Genomic DNA, 19,820 nt, shown 5'->3' on the forward strand with positions numbered 1-19,820 from the left:
CATCTCTTTTTTATTTCTTTTTTTCTTTCTCCTTCTATCACACTCTTTTGGTGCTGTTTGATTTAGATTGTTTGATTTCTAGACAAGACAACCATAGTGTCCATACCTATGATGAAGTACAGATAGAATAAGTCACACACACACACACACACACATACTAGTGAACACAAACACTCAATGACACAGTGAGCCATTGCTACGGGCAACAGTGAGGGTAAAGAGCAGCTTGCCCTGCAACCTTGTTGTCAAAGATCCATTGCTCTTAACCTATAGCCACCACTTCCCCATAGTTATGAGCCATTTCCTTGTCGCTTGCTAGTTGGTTGTAATGGTGGTGCTAATTGTTTGCAGTGGTCTGACATGTTTTTTGATGGTGTTTTTATGTGGTTGCTATGTAATACCAGAGGGTTAATAAGGTAGTGTCTGAATTGTTTGAGCTGTTTGAGATAGTTGAAATTGATTGAGTGGTTGGTAATGTTGCTGTGGTTTATGCTAATAACGTTGTAGGCCTAAAAAAATAATTTGGCTGTATGGTGCTGACTCAGAGATTCATGTTTAATGATTTGTATACCATCATAAAATTGTCTTTTTTTTTTTTTTACCAGTTTAATTCCCTCATTAATTAAGCCATAATAAATGAGAGGGGGTGCTATAGCGTGTAATATTGGCACTGCTGTGTTGCAAGCGTAGACACGAGGCTATTGCACATCATAGCATGAACCTTGAGTGTATTATTATGATTATACCACAGTTCCGTTATTGCTGTTTATTTAAATATTTTGAGTTAAAATGGATGAGAAAATATGATATTTTTGGTTATAAACACACTATAAAAACTGTGTTAAAATAGTTCCATTGCTGCTCTGTTTGTAGCGGCTCTGTTTGTCTTGCAAGTAGTGCATCATTGCTAGGTTACCTGTATGTGGCGGAGTAATACATGGAGCATTACAGTTACAGTGCATTACCGGCTGATAATGGCACTCATAGAACAATAGCCTCTCAGCCAGTCACATTGCAGGTTCAGAACTAACTGTGGTATAATGATGATGATTAATTAAATACTATAAAACATGATTAATAGCTGTAGACTTAGGCTTAAGTGTAATAAGGAGTGAAGTGCATGCAATGTCAGGTTTAGACAGTCAGTGTCTGTCATTTCAGAACTCGTCTGAGCTGGCAGAGCAGACAATGAAGCACTGAGGAGGTTCAATTTTGGAGCTTTTGTGCTCTGAGCGATGTGGCGCTACTGTTCATTTAAAAAAAGAACTCTACGAAAAGCAAAAGCACATAACGGACTCTTGTTACTGCGACGGCATTTGGAACGCAGCCTCGACGATTCCTTTTATGCTGCTGTGTTTTACTGCAGTCGCTTGAAGCAGCCTGACCGTGCTGAGGAAACGGTAACATTAACATTTTTATGAACAAAACCAGCTGCCGAATTCTATCCCCGGAGCCCCGTGCCTTTATGTTTGTTTGCTTATTTATTTATTAATCCCCCACCTCTGTTAACATTGTCTGTCTGGCCTGGGCACAGTGGGTGTGTGTGAATAGGACTGTGTGTAATAGGTGTGTAAGTGCAGCGTACTCCATTAGCGGCGTTATAATTCAGCGTTGATGACTGCGGACATGTGCTTTGTGAGGATAATTAAGGTCTGAACAGCGGAGCTCTCTCTGCGCTGGACGTGTCGGCCTCCACATTTGCGCCCTCGTTGCGGCCCAGTTATTACTGGCCCATCACTAATGGGGACCACCGCATGACCCTCATAACCTTTATCTGTCCAGCGAGGCAGGGATATGTGCGTTGTGGGGCAGTGGGCTTAGTTAAACATGCATTCATTTGGATAGAGGCCTGTAAGGAGGGGTTTCCCTGTCTGAGGCCTCCATTTACACTCAGTCTGAGTCTGTGGTGGTCTTAAAACACTTTGTAAAAAGGGATGCTAAGCTATGATGCTATGATGTCTCATGAAATGCTATAATTAAGCATTTGCAATGGAAATCCATGGTAGGCTATCACTTAGCAGTTTCTTTGATGCTCCATGCTGTGCTATAACTACCGTATTTTTCGCATCTATAAGGCGCAATTAAAATCCTTTAATTTTTTCAATCTGGTGCACATTATTGTACGAATTTTACCAGTCAGGTTGTAAGGAGCAGTAAAGCTACTCTGCTGAAGTACAGCTTTATACAGGAGCTTCAATTTAGTGTCTCCAGCACTGAGTAGCATTAGCGGCTAAGCGTGTGAAGCGCTAGCTAATTAACTGTTTAGAGGTGAGTATTATCGGCCTGTAGCTGGCTGCTAACCCTGGCTAGCACCGCTGGAGCAGCATAAGCATTAGCATTAGCCCCTAAAAGCTCTAGCTCTTTCTTTATTCACTGGGAAGTATATCGGACTGTAGTCTAGTAAAACAATTTACGTTGGACGAACCGCTAGCTAATACTGCCCTGGCTTACTGGAACACTCAGGGTTCCTCAGTGTAGCACTCTCCTCGGGTGGTTGGCGCTAGAGGTTAGCCGCTAAAGCTAATGCTCCAGCCTTAGTGCTGGAGAAATTCGGGAATCTAAGCTCACTGTAAATAAACGGAAGCACTTTACTCACCCAAAGAGTTTTCAAGAGAGAAATCTGTGTGGATTAACTTCCATTTTTTTTTTAAGAAATAAAGTTTTGTTTACTTAGCTTAGCTTTGCTTTGCTTATCATAGTTAGCTAGCCCCCCCATCCAGCAGCTGAATTAGAAGTTTTTTATAGTGTTGCTTTAAATGCGCCTTAAAATCCTTATGTGCCTTATGTATGAAAATAGTCCTGAAAATAGACATTTGTTGATAATGCGCCTTATATACCAGTGCAGCTTATAGTGCGAATAATATGGTAAGCAGTTTCTGTGGTGTTCTATACTGTGATATTACTTTGCAGTTGCTTGGGTGTCCCAGGTGGTTGCTAGGATGTTGCGAGCTGGTTGTTAGGTGTTTGTTATTGACCTGCTGATTAGTATAGTATGGTATACAATGTCCAATGATTGCTAAATGTTGCTAATCTAATGATTATTAGATGCTCGCAATGGTACTGCTGGTTATTACAGTAGGGTCTGCCATGTCTGTTGGCTGCTAAGCTCTTCTTGGGTGGTTGATATGGTGCCACAAGTCACAAGTTATGTTGCTGTATGCCTGTGTATCAGTTGCTAGTCCACTAGTTTCATGAAAACCTACAAGTTTCCTCCATGTAAGAGAATAAGAGATGGGAACATAAGATAGAGTTGCTATGCGGAAACATTCAAATCAAAAGTGTGTACACAAGCGCATCATTCCCGAACAGACCAAATGTTCTGGAGAAGGAATGCTGTGAGACGAGTTAGCTGACAACAATCTAGAGGAGGAAGATTGCTATCATATGCTATCAGAGAACAGTAGTATTGTGCATTGTGTCCATTTTATGTGATTGTTGGTATTCATACATAAATATGAAATGAAAGATTATGAAGCATAAGCAAATTATACACTCAGATTGACCAGCACATCATTTCATGTGTTTTGGAAAAAGCTGCAAAATTGAATCTAAATGAATCTAAATTTAAACTAAAATCTAAATCTAAAGTGAAGAAAACAGAATGTAGTTTAAATGTTTCACAGGTTTTGTGAAATGTGTTTAAAGCTTTAAATGTCAGCGTTTGTTTTGTTGACCTAGTGAGAGAAAGTGAAAGTAAGCCGCTGTTAACTTGGCAGGTGAATAAAAAGGCCACTTATCCTCTCAAGTGTATCGTTTGCTGGCTTTGCTCTCTTGGATTTCTCCAGCCGTTCGCCCATAAACGTCTTTCTCAGGGCTAAACGCAAGCAGAATCAGTTCAGTACAGAAACAGTACAGAAATTACAAGCAGTAGATGTCCAATTTTTTGGTCACCCCTTCAAATTAATGCATTTATCTAATTTAAGTTGCACCTATGGGTTGGTTGGTATTGCATATGTGCACAGAAACAGCTTTTCTAGTTCCTGTAGAAAAGTGTTGCCAATAGTAGGGGTGGTGCCATATCATATCGTATGTGATAATATCGCCAACTTATTTGAATATCGTGAACGATATTATACCCTGAAATATTGCACTGTTCTCATTTCCCATTATATATTTACTAGAGATAGATTATATCTGTCCAGTATCATTCATTTTACTTCAGTTCTGGATATATGGGGATATTTGGAGTGCATTGTTATTAGTATCATGACATTCTGGATCATTGACTTCTGTTACAATCTGATAAAATTCTTGTATTTTTTAATATTTCAGTTAAAGGTGTGCCATATCATATCGCATGCAATATTAAAATTAAATTTTCATTTTGTTGCAGTAGTGTATTTATGTTTTAATTGAACGTTTTGTCATATTGCCAAGAATATCGTTATCGCACAAATACCATGAAATATCGTGATATTATTTTAGGGCCATATCACCCACCTCTGGCCAATAGAATAGGAGAATCTGATGAAGATGAAGATGAATCTGTATGCAAAACTTCTATTAACAATTAATGCAGCATAATAATCAGTGTAATAATTACATTTTTCAGATTACCAAACAAACTTTGATATCAAACAAATGTGACAAGTAATAATAAAATGCACCTTATTAAAAATATATATATGGCCCCCCAATAAATTAATTGTAATTAATCACACTTGATTACTGCCAGACAAATAAATGGAACACTTTAACACATCCTAGATCTCAATTAATAAAATATTCCAGTTGAGAATCTTTCTTAATTACATAGTAGAATATATCGAGAAAATAGAAAATAACATAAAAAATTAAATCCAAATTATTATCCTATGTTTTATTATTCCAAATTATTATTATTCCTATTTGGAATCATACTCAAAATCAAGTTTGAAAATCAAATGACAGACATGTTTCTGACAGTTTGAGCAGAAACCTGGATATTAGCGGGCTGCTGGAGGTCATTTCGCAGGGCTCTGGCACTGCTTCTCTTGTTCCTCCATGCACAAAGGAGGAGGATGTAACGGTCCTGCTGCTGTGTTGTTGCCCTCCTACGGCCCCCTCCACGTCTCCTGCTGTACTGACCTGTCTCGTGATATCTGCTTCATGCTCTGGACACTGTGCTGACAGACACAGCAAACCCTCTTGCCTTCTCGCCACAGCTCACATTGCTGTGCCCTCCTGGATGAGCTGCACTACCTGAGCAACTTCTGTGGGTTGTAGACACACCGCCTCATGCTACATCTGATGCTCTATGCTGAGAGAACTGACAAAATGCAAAAGTGACTAAAATATCAGCCAGAAAGGATGAGAACAGAGAAAAGGTCTGTGGTCACCAGCTGCAGATCTACTCCTTAATAGGGGTTGTCTTTCTAATTGCCTCTCATTTCTACCTGTTGTCTGTTTTATTTGCACAACAGCAGGTAAAATTGATTCACAGTCAGTGTTGCTTCCTAACTGGACGGGTTGATTTCACAGAAGTGTGGTTGACTTAAGTGTTAAGTGTTAAAACCTGTCTGACAACATGAAGCAGCTAAACGATCTCAAAATGCAGCACATTATGCCCCAATTGCAAAACTCCTCTACATACGCCTTTTCATTTTAAATGGCAGAGAAATAAAAACTGAGAGAGGAGAGAAAAGAGAAAGGTAAAAGGGGAAAAAAGCACATAACTTTGACTTTTATAGATGAACATCTCAGATGAAGGTTGTTTTAAACCTGATGTGTGTACTGGTGCAGCTCTTGTCTGTCTGTCTGTCTGTCTGTCTGTCTGTCTGTCTGTCTGTCTGTCTGTCTGTCTGTGGAAGGTGTGTATAGGGGGTGGTGTATCCAAGGCTTTATCCAGACAAAAGCTGCCTCTCAGACAGCCGCTGATGCAAAACCAGCATATGTAAATGATGCTGTTTATGCCTACCTACTGTCTTGCTACAGCCTGTCTTGGCCTGCCCTGGCCTGCCCCAGTCTCCTTTGCCCTGCCCTGGCATGCTTCTCCATGCCCCGGACTCTTCTTGGCCTGCCCCGGCCTCCTTTGGCCTGCCCCGGCCTGCCCTGGCCTTTCTCTGGCCTGCGTTCACTAGCCTGGGCCAAGAGCTGGTGGCTTTCTCTGCGTTTGCCTTTTTCCGCTTGTGCAGTTAATTTTTAAATGTAGGAAATCGTTCCTCTCTCTTTTCTATCTCGCTCACTTTTCTTTTTAGTAGCTGTTTTGATTTTAATGGTTCTGCTTTGCTGCATCTTGAACTGCAAGGTTTTGTCCCTGGAGAGCTCTTGTCTGTTTTTGAAGCCCAGCCATGGTGGTCTGTAAAAAACCTCATCGTTTTACAGCTTTTCAAGTATGTTTTGGAGAGAGGTTTAATAAGATCTTTGTCTTCCTCGTGTTTCACTTTGACTTATTATAAAGGCTGGCTGGTGATTTAAAAGAAACTCAGGGAAAATGTTTGGGTTCACAGAAGAGAGAGAGAAAAAGAGAGAATGATTGATTACACAGTAGTTTTAATATAATACTTGATGATGGCTCATATTCACTGCGGAGCCTGAAATAAAGAAAATCCTAATAAAAGAAGACAGAATCAATACAAATGTTTCTAGTTATGTAGCTCTCAGCATAAAGTAATGAAGACACTTCTCAGTTTTTTTTTTGCTCCCATATTTTCTGTGTAGCAGCGTTCTGGCATGTGATGAAGGCACATTTGGTTTTAATGGTCTTGTAGGGTCAGTTGAAGTCCAAACAGCGCAGCGAAGGGCAAGAATATAGACAATTTCCTGTCAAAGCGTTCTGTGTGTGGGTGAGGGTGTGTTTTTTTTTTTTTTTTTTTTTTTTTTTTAACATGGAATCTGTAGATAAAAACAGAACTAAATAAATGGCTCAAAATGAAGGTAAAGAATATTATCAGCTGTGGTAATTCCTCCTGTAGAGTTGGGTTTAGGGTTAGTTCCTGTAAAGTTGGTGTGTGTGTGTATAAGTATACACTTGTTTATTTGGTAATTTGTTGTTACTCTGAAGCAAAGGTTTGTTTAAAATACTTCTGTAAAAGTTGAAGTATCAACTCTAACTTATAATAAAAATAAAAAGCTTAAGTGTAAAAGTACTGATTTCAAAACTACTTAAAGTATAAAAGTAATGTAAGAGGAAAGATGGCATTAAGGATAAAAGCTTATGATTCACCACAGGAGCCAATAGTGCACTACCCCCCCCCCCCCCCCCCCAGAAGACAAGCTAAAATGAAATAGGAGTATTGAGGCTATTTTTTAAATATAAGGAGTAGAAAGTTTTGATAATTGTGTGAAAATGAAAGGAGTAGAAGTAAAACATTGTTAAGTTAAGAAAGTATTTGTTTTTTATTAATTGAGGCTTCTTTGTCAAATCAAGGTATCTGTTGTTGAGTCTGCATTTTATGCATTTGTTGCATTGGTATGTGTGCATTTTTTTGCTATTACGCTGCCACAACACAGCAAACGTCATTGTGTAGACGTTTCAGCAATCCTACAGTCCTTTTCAACTTGACCTCTACTATTCTAGACTTTTTCATAGTGAGGAATCTATATTCTGAAAACTCAATGCAATGCAACTCTTGCAATGTTCTTATAATTCTTAATCTTTATATAGTTAGCTTTGTGGACATTGGCATAATATAGTGTTGGGCAGCTGCTTAGAGAAGCACTTTGTGGCTTCTTTTTTTTTTTTTAACTTTGTGGACATGTTTGAAAGCTTAGCTCACCTTTAACTCAATTAACAATTCACGGCTTGTGTTCATAATCCGATTATAGCAGAACATTGAAGTTAGTCAGTAATCCAATCAACATATTTATATGAACTTAGGTAATTAGGTAATAGCATAACATTTTTATTTTTACATGAGTAAATATCTAAATTTTTACTTTGCAGCTTATAAAATGAATGACATGACGTCACAGATACTACATGCCAGGAGATAAAGATTATTTAAATCCTTACGTTTGCCATGATATGTTTTCACACATGCACAGACTAATGAACCACTTGCACTTTGAAAAACAATCAAAAAGTTTAAATCCGGGGCGCGGAGTGGTCCAGCGGTCTAAAGCGCTGTCACTATGAGCAGGAGGTCGCAGGTTCGAACCCCCGCTCATGCAGCTTTGCCATCAAGCTGCCGGCGCTCAGAGGGAGCAAAATTGGCCCTGCTCCCTCTGGGTGGGTAGATGGCGCTCTCTCCCCACATCACTCCTATGGTGATGTCTGCAGCACAGGGCGTCTGTGAGCTGATGTATCAGAATCGAGTCGCTGTGCTTTCTTCCCAGCGCGCTGGCTGCTCGGTAATGCTGCATCAGCAGCAGCTCGAAAAGAAGCGGTGGCTGACTTCACATGTATCGGAGGAGGCATGTGTTAGTCTTCACCCTCCTGGTGTGTTGGGGCATCACTAGAGAGTCCTAATGAGTGGGTTGGGTAATTGGCAGTGTAAATTGGGGAAAAAATGGGAAAAAATAGAAATAAAATGATAAAAAAAAAAAAAAGTTTAAATCCAGTTCAATTTATTGGATTTCTTAATTTCTCTGATTTTTAGACCATACTTTGATTCAAGAAATTAGTGTGTGCTGTTTACATGACTTGAATAATTAATAATCTGATAACTGCAGTAATCCTATTATGAACAGATTTTTGAGTGCATCTAAAACCACAGATTTCAACCTGTCATGTCTAAACTTTTGCACACCACTGTATGTATATGTGTCCATATATATATATATATATATATATATATATATATATATATATATATATATATATATATATATATAAAATCTAATATATGTGAGTGTATTTCTGTTTTTAGCTATAGATATGTGTCTGTTCATGCATCTCTGTCTGTGTGTGTGTGCCTGCGTTTATCCTCTACAGATGATTTACGCTCTTCAGTTGATCGCAATTCCAGAAGTTATTACAAGCGAGACCACAGTGATGTTCGATGACAGCCTTTAGCTCTGTGCATTTGTGTGTGTGTGTGTGAGAGAGTGTGTATCAGTCTCAGGAGGCCAAACCTACCGCAGTGAGGCAGGGTGCGTGTGAAGGCTCACGATGACACACTGCGGTTTCTTCCCAAACAGCTGGCTGTCTGGGCTTGCTTCCTTTTCATCTCCTTGCTTCTTTCTTCTGTACAAACAGGTTCTTCATCAAACCTGCCACCGATAGCAACCAAAACTACCGTTGGCTTCTTGTTTTTCCCTGCTTCTCCCCTCCTTCTCTGTTGTTTACCTGATGTTTGTAGTCTGGAAGTTACGACTGCTCTCCTCACCACTCCTGAAACCACAATGACAACAGTAGAAAAAAAAAGGTTGTGCGTGTTTTTTGTATGTCTTTGAACTTCTGTAGTGAAGATGTGCTGCAAACACATTGTAAACCATAGAACACGTGATCATTGTATGAATTTTGATTTTGGTTAACTCTTAATTTAAGTAATTGTGGATATGTTTTTTGTTATCTTGGATTGGATATATGGTTCTAGATCTTATATAAAGAAATGCTTTAAAGAATGCTTTAGTCACCAGTTCTAGCATAGATACCATATAGTCAAAGGTTAAAATTATGTGAAGCACCTTTAAACTTTTAACGCTGTTATTTTCCTTTAGAAAACCAAACGTATATTAAGATTATATGTCACTGCTCCAATGAATCCTTTAGTTGACCATTTTCAAAAGAAACTCAAAGTTCTAAATGTTTTTTTTATTGATTCTATGGTTCTTAGAAACAAATACAACCTTAATGTTGTGAAAAGTCCCTAAAATAAACATATTAAATGCTTTTTTTGTTCACAAAATTAAACCTTTAAGCAACTTGGCATTGTTTTCTTTAAACAATGAATGCTAGCAATGTACGAATAACTTGCAGAAAATGCAGACGATCTGAGCTATGCAGACTTGGTTTGATGCGTAGTTGTGTTAAAAAAAAAAAAAGTGTGCATGTTTTTGTAGCAGAACAAAACTTCACTTTAAGGCGTACTCAAGTTACGAAAGTATTAAGTTAGTTAGAAAGGTTCCAGGAAATGCTTGTAAGTTTGTTTTGCAATCTTTTTTTTTTTTTTTTTTAACCCCTGGCCTGTTTATTGAAAAGCGTTTATTGAAAGGCAAATCTCTTAAAATTATTATTTTTAATAGTTTTAATAACCATGTTATGTTTTGGCATTGCTTGATGTTTTTGTATTCTTCTTATTTTAATGTTAATCATGTAAAGAGTACATTGTGTGTTGTGGGTTTGGCGTTGTTCAGGTTGGAGTTATCACTCAGTAGCTTAGCCTGGAGGCACTGTGAGACCTGGTGATTTACCATCTGTTAATGTGAACGCTGGTGCCAGGTATGCTAAACCCCACAGCCTGAGGAGAGGATGGGCGAAAACAAAGGCTCGAGCCAGTTTGATGACTTGGCATCTATTTGTCTTTTAATTCCCATAAACTGCAGCTCGGTTTGTGTTGTTTCAGCGCTCGGTTACGTCTCTACTGCTTGATTTATGATCTCTTCTCGGTGACTCTTCTCGCTGTTCTCCGGGACGTCTTTCACAAACTTCTTTGTCTCGGTGACTCTGATGCGTCTTCAGTGTGGCCTGAATTAGTCTGCTGGAACGCCGGGCTGGTGCTCGGCTGTCTCTGCGGAAGACGGAGCTGATCTTTGGATGAGAGGCTTTTAATCTTGGCTCTGTCACTGTAATGTTTACTCATGTTCATTGGGGAGCTTTTGTCTGTCAGTGCTGAATGTGCTGCGTGAGCTCAGTGTGAAGACGCTTTTCTGCGCAGCCTGCTTCACTAAACATCCTCCGATGACTCTGTCTGACTCCTTCCTTTCTTTTCCTTTCTGTAAAAGTCATCTAATGCTGCTTTCGCCTTCAAACGACTGACTTTTGTTGTTTGCAAATCGAGCAAAACTGTCTCGCCTTTGAACGCTTGACCCCACGTGATCACATGATGAATAAGATTTGTGTATGCATGCAGAATCATATTCATCATATTCATCTGATTTAATAAAGTGACTTGTACAACCTTGTTTTGTATGCAGTGTTTCGCTAGACTGGCACAATTCAAAGGAACGTTGTTCTATGAGTTTCTAGAAGAAGCTTGATATATAAGCGAAAGAATTGTCCTCTATAAACTTAGTGTGACATTTTTCTCTGAAAAAAGAACATTATTTATTAAGCATTACTTGAAATACGCAGATTTCTTGTATTATAATACCCAAAGCTTGTGATTTTATATACACTTTATATACACAAAGTTTTTTGCATGTAGCTAATTCTGATTACTTATATTCAAACATTTGAACACAAATCATTTAAAAAGTGTTTGCACAAACACTTATTAATCTGATGACTGCAGGAAATCAGTTGTTATATAGATTTAAAGGACCATTAAGGGTTATATTCTGCAGCAACTCATAACATGATTAGGATGGATCATCAGATGTTAAGGAAACATTGAGTTTAAGCAACGACAGCTTTTTTTTAAGCTGTGTGGGTTGTGGTCTCTGAATTTACCGACCACCATTCCCCCAGTCTCATTTCCACACCCCAGGTTGCCAGGTATAGATAGTAGCATGCAAAACAGTGTGCTGCAGCCATGGAAATGGCAAGCTGGATAATCCTTTTTTTTTTTTTTTTTTTTTTGGAACAGGTAATCACTGGGCTTCAGTAAGGTTTGCTAACCATAGCTAGGTCATTTACCACCACCACTAGCATAGTAACGACAAGCATTTTACACATTCTAAACTTTTATATATTCACTGATCAGCTACGGACAATCTGTCAATCTGACAATCTGCGTGAGCTTCGCAGCTGAGTCAGAAAACTCGATCGCATTTGTAAACTGATTGTTTGCTTTGTTCATAATTTAATTACTGATTGAACAGCCTGGCCTCTTCTTAGACAGTAACACATCATGACCCTTATTGCACACGTGATTAAATAAGGGCTTGTACATGCAGTTAATAATAATGGTGGCATTTTGTTCTTTTTCTTTCTCTGTGTCTGCAGGTGTCCAGCTGAATGGCTCTGGATCTAAAGGGGGACACAAAGAAGATGGCTCTCGTTCACAAGGCAATGATGGAGGCAGTGAGTACTGGGAGGACGGTGCAGCCAAGAAAAGGTGAGTGGGGCCTTTCACAGTTCAGACCAGTACAGTGCCGTCTAAAGCAGGGGTTGATCACTTTTGCCCAGTGTGTGTCTGCAGGCTTTTCGTTGCTTTTGGGCCTGAGTTGTGAAGTTCAGGTGAGGTGTTGATATTGTTAAAATTGTAGAGGTGTTGATGTGGTGGTGTGGTGTTTTTTGTGAGCATCATGCAGTAGTTTTACGCTGTATTTAAGCAATGTATGATGCTCATGAAATAAAATTAAATAGCAAAAGCAAAGCCACTGTTGACTTTTTTGAATAGCTAGGCCTTTCTGGGTCCCTCCATTAATTTGCTGCAGTCAGAGCAGATTGGCTCTCATAGTCGTGAATACATACCGAGCGACGCGTGGGGCTTATTAGCAAGATAATGATATACGACCAGTTCAACAATACAGTGTAAATAGTAGTTTCATTTAGTACGAGGGGAGCCCTTTAATACGCAGTTAATTGTGGAAAATGAATTTCCATTTCTTGTCATTTTTAATTAGCCTCTTCAAGGCATGCTTAATATTTTTTTGAATTAATATTTAAGGCGGAAGGCAGATTAATGTGTGCGTGTACAGAGTGTAATTAACGCTTTTAACGGCTTCTGCAATTTCTTGTGGTTATTTTTTTGTGGCATGAGTGCATGTAAAGGCACTTAAAAGAGAAGAAAGCACTTGTTTTTGTTCGCCCCTTTCAATTTTTCACTTTTTTTTTCTTTACCATGAGGCACGAATACGTACGTGCCGAAAGTAGCGCAAAAATGAGCATCTCGCAGCTGGAAGAATGACCGCGTCCGCGACGTTTGCCACAGTGTAGGACTAATGCTCTTTCCACCGTACTCAGCGGAGCCTCGTTTTTCATCAATTGATCCAGTTTCATTTGGAGCTCAGCTCTGCATGGATTCAGTGATTTGTGTGGTATGTGCTGGAAAAGTGGGATAATGATGCTGAATGCTTAAACAGCCCAGAGACAAATTCACCACATGTGAGCACTTAGGAATGCTCTGAAATTACACACTGGGTCATAAAGCTGGAATAGAAAGTTATTAGAGGTGTATGAGGGTGTTTGGGGGAGAGATTGTGGGGGAGAGGGAGGGGGAGTTGCAGCTGGCTACCCTTCTGATGCTCCCTTCTGAAAGTATTCACTCAGCTTAAGCAGCTGACTTGTCTATTTGTCTCTAAAGCTGCGAGTGTGTGAGAATGTGAGTCAGAGCACAGATCTATCCAGTGCAAGACGGGCAGGAGTATCAGTTAAGCTAAGGGCAAAGTAATAATATATATATATTTTTAAGTAACTGTATTTTTTGCACTATAAGGCGTACTTAAAATCCTTTAATTTTCCCAAAAATCATCAGTGCACTAGCTCTTTGCCATTCATTGCTGAGAATTATCGACCTGTACCCTGCTGCTAACCCCGACTAGCACTGCTGGAGCAATCAGCATTAGCAATACCCAGTAACCATGCTTAGCGCTAGCTCTTTCACCGTTTAGAGGTGAGTATATTGGACTGTAGTCTGCGTGTTTTCTGTGTTAAAACAAGCTATGTGGGACTAAAAGCTATCTGATGGCACCCTGGCTTACCAAAACACTCAGGGTTCCTCAGAGTAACTGTCAGGTAGCATTAGCTAGCACTAGCGGTTTGCCGCTAATGCTCCAGCCTTAGTGCTGGAGAAATTTGGAATACTAAGCTTACTGTACATAAACGGAAGCACTTTATTCACCCAAATAAACAGTTTTTCAGGAGAGAAATCAGTGTAGATTAACATCTAGTGCTCGTTTGACTTTAAAAGAAAGAATTACAGTTTTGTTTACTTCATTTAGCTTTACTTAACTTAGCTTTACTATCCCCCCACCACCACCCAATGGCCAGACTTGCTGAATTAGAAGGAAACCATGGCGACACCCCTTTTCCTTACTAGTGTCGCTTAAAATGTTCCTTATAGTGTGAAAAATACGCTAACTAAAGCAGGTCAGTTAATGATGTTTGGAGATCTTCATTGTCTTCAATTAGAATCATCATCTGTCACTGAGTGATGTTTAGTTTTTCGAAATAACTTTTAAAAGTTTGTAGATAGTGGCATCTATTGTGGGCATTGTTGACTAGTTTTTGGAGCTTCTTTATTGTTCTCATGAATATTGAAATTATGTTGACCAAAATAAATAAATACATTGTGGTCTAGTTCTTGCTCATATCCTCCAGCCGTACTGTGTAGCTAATGTTAGCCGAAGGCTGTTAGCCATGAACAGCTTTGTTAGTGTCACACAGCACTTAATCACAAACAAGCTTTCAATAAACACACAAATCTACTTAGCTGTTAAAAGCAGTTGGGCGAAATGATTAATGATAATGGATGGCATGTGTCTGATGGTTAAGAGTTGATAGCCTAGCATTGGGTCTCAGAAAGCACTCCTTTCTTTTACTGGGTTTTAAGATGAATAGTAGAGATGGGAGATTCACCAGGGTGCAGATAGTTCTGGATTAGTACCACACCATATTACACTGCCTAGTTTGAAAAATGCTTGAGAATAAGCAGACATTATAACTCTGTTATAATATGCGTACCAGCTTGGAAAGTAAGTGAACCCTTTAATTTAATGACCTGTAGATCCTCATTTAGCAGAAGTCACTGCCACCATTCCATTCAATTGATCCTTTAATGATCCCCTTGGGACATCCAAGTAGCCTTAAACCATGATGCCCCCTCCACCATGCTTCACAGTTTGGATGAGGTTTTGGTGTGCCATATTTTTTGCTTTTTTCCCCTCCCTTTAAACATAGTGTTGTGCACTTGTATCTAATCAGTTCATTGACCTTTTTCACAGAAGCGTTGTGGAACATGTGGGTGGTCTTGGGCAAACTTAGGAGCGGATGCTATGTTTAACATACTAAATTATACGTTCATACATTCTTGCTGTGCTGAAGTCTTATTGCTCTGCCTTATTAAATTAAATTAATTTAGTTGTAAAAATGAGCTTGGTTGATGAGTAGTGAGCTACTGGATGCAGTGAGTCCTTGCTCTTTCACATTTCTCTGGTCTTGTGGAATGTATCCTAGCAAAATACACAGTTTGTGCAGTTGAAGGCTGAGATGTTTAGCGCAGCGGAGAAAAGTAGCATCCTATACAGGAGGCCTTCATCCATCAACGCTCCACACAGAACGACCACTGTGGTCCTTACCGACTCGCTGCATATGTAATTTGAACACACTCCAGGCATCTATACAGCCTTATAGTTGTGCATGTATCCTGTGAGTTGGAACTCATAAATACGGGGCCTGTGCTCTGCTCTGGTATGAATCCACCTTATGTAAAAGTGGCTGCCTCTTCCAGGGCTGTTCCTCTCTTCACTCATCAATCTATCCTTCTTTTACCACCCTGTTCTCTTTCTGGACAGGACTAAACAGCTGTAAACAAAATAGATGGATACCTATACATTTGAGGTGGCATGATACCACTTGTTAATATCTGATACTGACCAAGAGGCTTTTATGGTCATTACATCTGAGTACAGGTACACAGTTTAATGACAATTTCTTTATTTATTTAACCAATTCTTACATAAATTACTTAGATGGGAGTGGCTTCTTGATTTATGAGTTGATAGTAAAAGTGTTGTTTAAAATCAGCAGCTTCATGTTCATAATATATGTACTCTATACAGCTCTGGAAAAAGTTAGGAGACCACTTCAGTTGTTTTATTCTACAAAATACGGACATTTCTCCCAAACTCCAAATAAAAATATTGTCATTTAGAACATTTATTTGCATAAAATGAGAAATGGCTGAAATAACAAAAAGATACAGAGCTTTCAGACCTCAAATAATACAAAGAAAACAAGTTAATCTTCATAAAGTTTTTAGAGTTCAGAAATCAATATTTGGTGGAATAACACTGGTTTTTAATCACAGTTTTCATGCATCTTGGCATGTTCTCTTCCACCTCCAGTCTTACACACTGCTTTTGGATAACGTTATGCCACTCCTGGTGCAAAAATGCAAGCAGTTCAGCTTAAACTGATGGCTTGTGATCATCCATCTTCCTCTTGATTATATTCCAGAGGTTTTTAATTTGGTAAAATCAAAGAAACTCATCATTTTTAAGTGGTCTCTTATCTTATAGCTGTATGCTATGTAACACAATGGCTTGCTTAAAGGTGCCAGAAGTGTCCTGACTCTGATAAGTCCCTTATTTTGTATAATAACTGAGGATTGGCACAGATCTGAATGACCCATCTGTGCCATGCAGAATGAACCTAAATAAAGCTTCTTTGTCTGACTTCATACTAATAAAAGACTTTAAAATATTATTTTACACAGGATATGAGGGAATAATTTACCACATGTCGATTCAAATGGGATTTTTTTTTTGCTGTTTTTGTTTCTATATATGGACTATAAAATAAGGTATTAAAAAGTATAATATACAACAGCATTTACTTTTTATTTTCAAAACTAAAGCCCACACCAGATTTATTTGTTGGAAAGCTGACTCGCTCTGCCATAGCAGACTTGCAGTGGCATATCAGATATTTAAAGATGTGCTTGCATCCTTCCAGCTGTTTCTGAAGACAAGAGCTTTAGCTTTGATCTGCTGTATGAGTGTTTGTGTACACTCATACACTCTGGCCATGGGCTTTATCTCAGCGAAAGCCCATAGACAAAGAGAATTAGCCTTATGAAAAACCCATTCATACTCTCTTTATAATGAACCCCCCCCTCTCAACACACACACACACATGCAGCAGACACAGTTTGTGTAGGCCCACTGAAGTGGCAGTTCTCTGAAGAGGCCTGAATGCTGAATCAATCTCGGCTCCGGCTGCTGCATGGGAACAAAACGACTAACAGCACAGACGCTGCATCAAAGGCGGTGCTGGCCAAAGCCCACACAAACCCGGCAGCAGCTCCAGCGCACAGCGGCCAGGCCGCAGCAGATGTCCAGGACGGCCCCCTCCCGACAAAGCCATTCACTATTCACCCCCAGACATAGAAAACCCTGTTTGACTCTGTGTGGGTGTACTTGTGTGTTTCACACAGCATGCACTTACGTGTGTGTGTGTGTCTGGTTGCATGTATGTGTGGGTGGGGATCAGCGTGCAGCACCTGCCTCCGGTCTACCTGTCATTTAATACCCCACCACAATCTTTAATCAGAGCAGTGCCCTCTAGACACCATCATTAAACCAGCTCAGCACCAGCAGACTCAGACAGACATACAGACAGGTAGACAGATGGAGGCAAGGAGAAAGAGAGGGAAAGAAAGAGAGGATGACATTGAGTCATACAGGGCGAGAGACGTAAAGAATAAGAGTCACTTTTCAGAAAAGGAAATGAGAGGACAGAGACAGAGCTACAGAGCTAGACAGATAAAAGATGAGAGAGATTAAGTTTGATTTAGAGAGAAAGAGAGAGTTGGAGAGAGACAGTCAAAGAATGGAAGAAGGGACACCTCTTATTTAAAAGAGTGCCAAAGAAAAGAAGAGAGGCCAAAACCAAAAAGTGTGAGGGAGAATAGAAGAAAGACAAACTAGTGCAACTAAAGTAAAAATAAAAAAGGAGAAGTGAGAGCTAGGCAGAGAAAGAAGAGAGGGATGAAGAGCTGAGCCAGGAGAGCGAGCACAAGAATGAAAAAGGATGAAGACCTAGGCAAATGAAGAGAGAAGGTGCAGGGAAGAGTGCGCAAGAGAGAGAAAGAGAGTGGGTTTGGGAGAGAAACCAATGAATATAAGAAAATGTCCAACTAGAATTTGGAGAGGGAAATAAAAAGCAGAGAAATAGAGCAGGTAAAAAAGAATGAGACATGAACTCTTCACCTCTCTTTCAATCAAACTTGGAGAGAGACAGGAGAGAGAGTATGAAAGACAAAGAAAGGAAGAAAGGCCAAAACGAAAGAACGAGAATGAGGGAGACAGAGAGAGAAAAGGGCAAAATAAGGGTCAGGCAGAGAGAGGCAGGCAAAGTGAGGAATACAGAAAGACAAAGAAAGAAAGAATAGATCAAATTAGATAATGCAAGTAAAGTAAGAATGAAAAAGAAAAAGTGAGCCCTAGGCCGAGACAGAAGAGAGTGGACCGAGAGCTAAACTAAAATGAAAGAGAGTCAGCGCTATACATAGGACTGGGAAAGTAGAGAGAAGGAAGAGAACAAAACAAAAAGGGAAATTGAAAGAGAGAAAGCAAAGGAAAGGGACAGATATGGTGTAAACAAAGCTAAGAAATAGGAGAGAGACAAAAAGAATAAGAAAGGATCGAGAGCTAGGCAGAGGAAAAGGGAGAAGGAGCTAGGAAAAGAAAAAGAAGACAGACAGGTCTAGACCATGAATGAGAGCAAAAGAGAGAGAGAGAGCACGCTAGGCAAAGAAGGGGAGACAGACATGGCTAGACTGGAAAGGAAAGAGAGACAGAGACCAAAATCTAGAGAGGGAGAGAGAGAGGAATGTCCTGAGCAAGAATTTAAATAAGCACAAAGAAGACATGTCAACAGCAACGCTCTGTTCACTCTGGAGTGCCTTCCTCTGCCTTTCATTAGCGTTAGCCCTCCAGTCAGAGTGGCAGCTCCTGCAGCCTGTTCAGCCTTAATGAGAAACCTGCTCACCTGATGCTGAGTACTTGCCTGCTCCTATTCTGCTTTCTGCATCTTTTTGTGCGAGTCAGAAATGAACAAATATTGAAACAGATTTTTGCTCCCTGGCTTTGACTTTAAGGGCAATTTTCATCCTTTTACCAAACTTTGTGTTTCATTCAGTAAGCCGGTTTCCCTCCCTGGTTCAAAAGGTCAGGTTTTCATCAAAAATTACCACTTACATTTGGAATTGACTAATGTATCATTCAAAGGTGACTGTAGTGTCTGCAAGTTGCATATCCCAGGCCTCTCAATCGACACCTTTGGAACATTAAGATCAAGATCCAGGAGATTTTCTTGCCCTCTTTTTTTTTTTCTTTTTCAATGCCCTTCCCCCTCCTCCAAAGCCTATTAATGTCTAGTGCTGGCGTGTATGTACGTGCATGCTGCAACTCCTCTTGGCCTGGCGTCCCGTGCCCATGAAAGACAGCGCCCAGGAGGCCGATTGAGGAGGTGCCAGAGTCTCTCCCACCTGGCCTCTGAAACCGGAGAGGGAAAAGCGAGGGAGAGGGATGAAGGGGAGGGAGGAGACCCAGATGCAGGCCCAGGTGCTGGGGGCGGCCAGGTTGGAGGGGAGGCGGCTGGGAGCGGCGCACTGTTTGCGTTCCCAGGCCCGCGAGAGGCCGAGAGAAACTCGCGTGCTGCCAAATGCCGAAGTGACATCTAGCCACCCCTCGTTTACAATTGCCGGGCACCAGGCACGCGGGGTCCCCCATCAAGACTGGCAGGAGCTTGGGCCCGCACTGAGGGCTTCTTTGTTTGTTTTGTGCTTGCTAGTTTGTTTGCTTGCTTGAAATCCCCCTCTCACAGTGGAGATCATTGGAGTGTTTGTTCGCATGCGCTGTGTAGTCGGTGCCAAAACACTCTCTTGTGCTTCGCCAGTTCCAACCGGCTCTTCCGTCTGCGTCCCTCGCTCTCGAGTCCGCAGTCACTTTGTTGTTCGCTTCAACGTGCGCGTTCCGCGCCAGCCACGCAGCAATCACCTGTTCATATGGCTGTATAATGGCTCTATTGATTTAGCCGTAAATCCCTTTGGTGTTGGGAATGCTACATGGCGAACGGCGCAGGCGAATGGCATGAGGAATCGATGGCGGTTGTGAAGAGAGCAATTAGG

The 19,820-nt window shown here is 40.3% G+C and overlaps 1 protein-coding gene across 2 annotated transcripts in view; it reads left to right on the top strand.

Annotated features, from left to right (window-relative positions):
* The window catches only part of jarid2b (jumonji, AT rich interactive domain 2b), a 184,704-nt gene that overhangs the window by 102,314 nt on the left and 62,570 nt on the right, over window positions 1-19,820 (top strand). For both annotated transcript variants that reach the window (XM_022683099.2, XM_022683100.2), the window contains exon 3: window positions 11,969-12,080. In XM_022683099.2, the coding sequence (XP_022538820.1) occupies window positions 11,969-12,080 (112 nt within the window). The remainder of the gene's footprint in view (window positions 1-11,968; window positions 12,081-19,820) is intronic.

The sequence above is a fragment of the Astyanax mexicanus genome, chromosome 3 (genome assembly GCF_023375975.1).
Source record: "Astyanax mexicanus isolate ESR-SI-001 chromosome 3, AstMex3_surface, whole genome shotgun sequence".
NCBI classification, from domain to species: Eukaryota; Metazoa; Chordata; class Actinopteri; order Characiformes; family Acestrorhamphidae; genus Astyanax; species Astyanax mexicanus.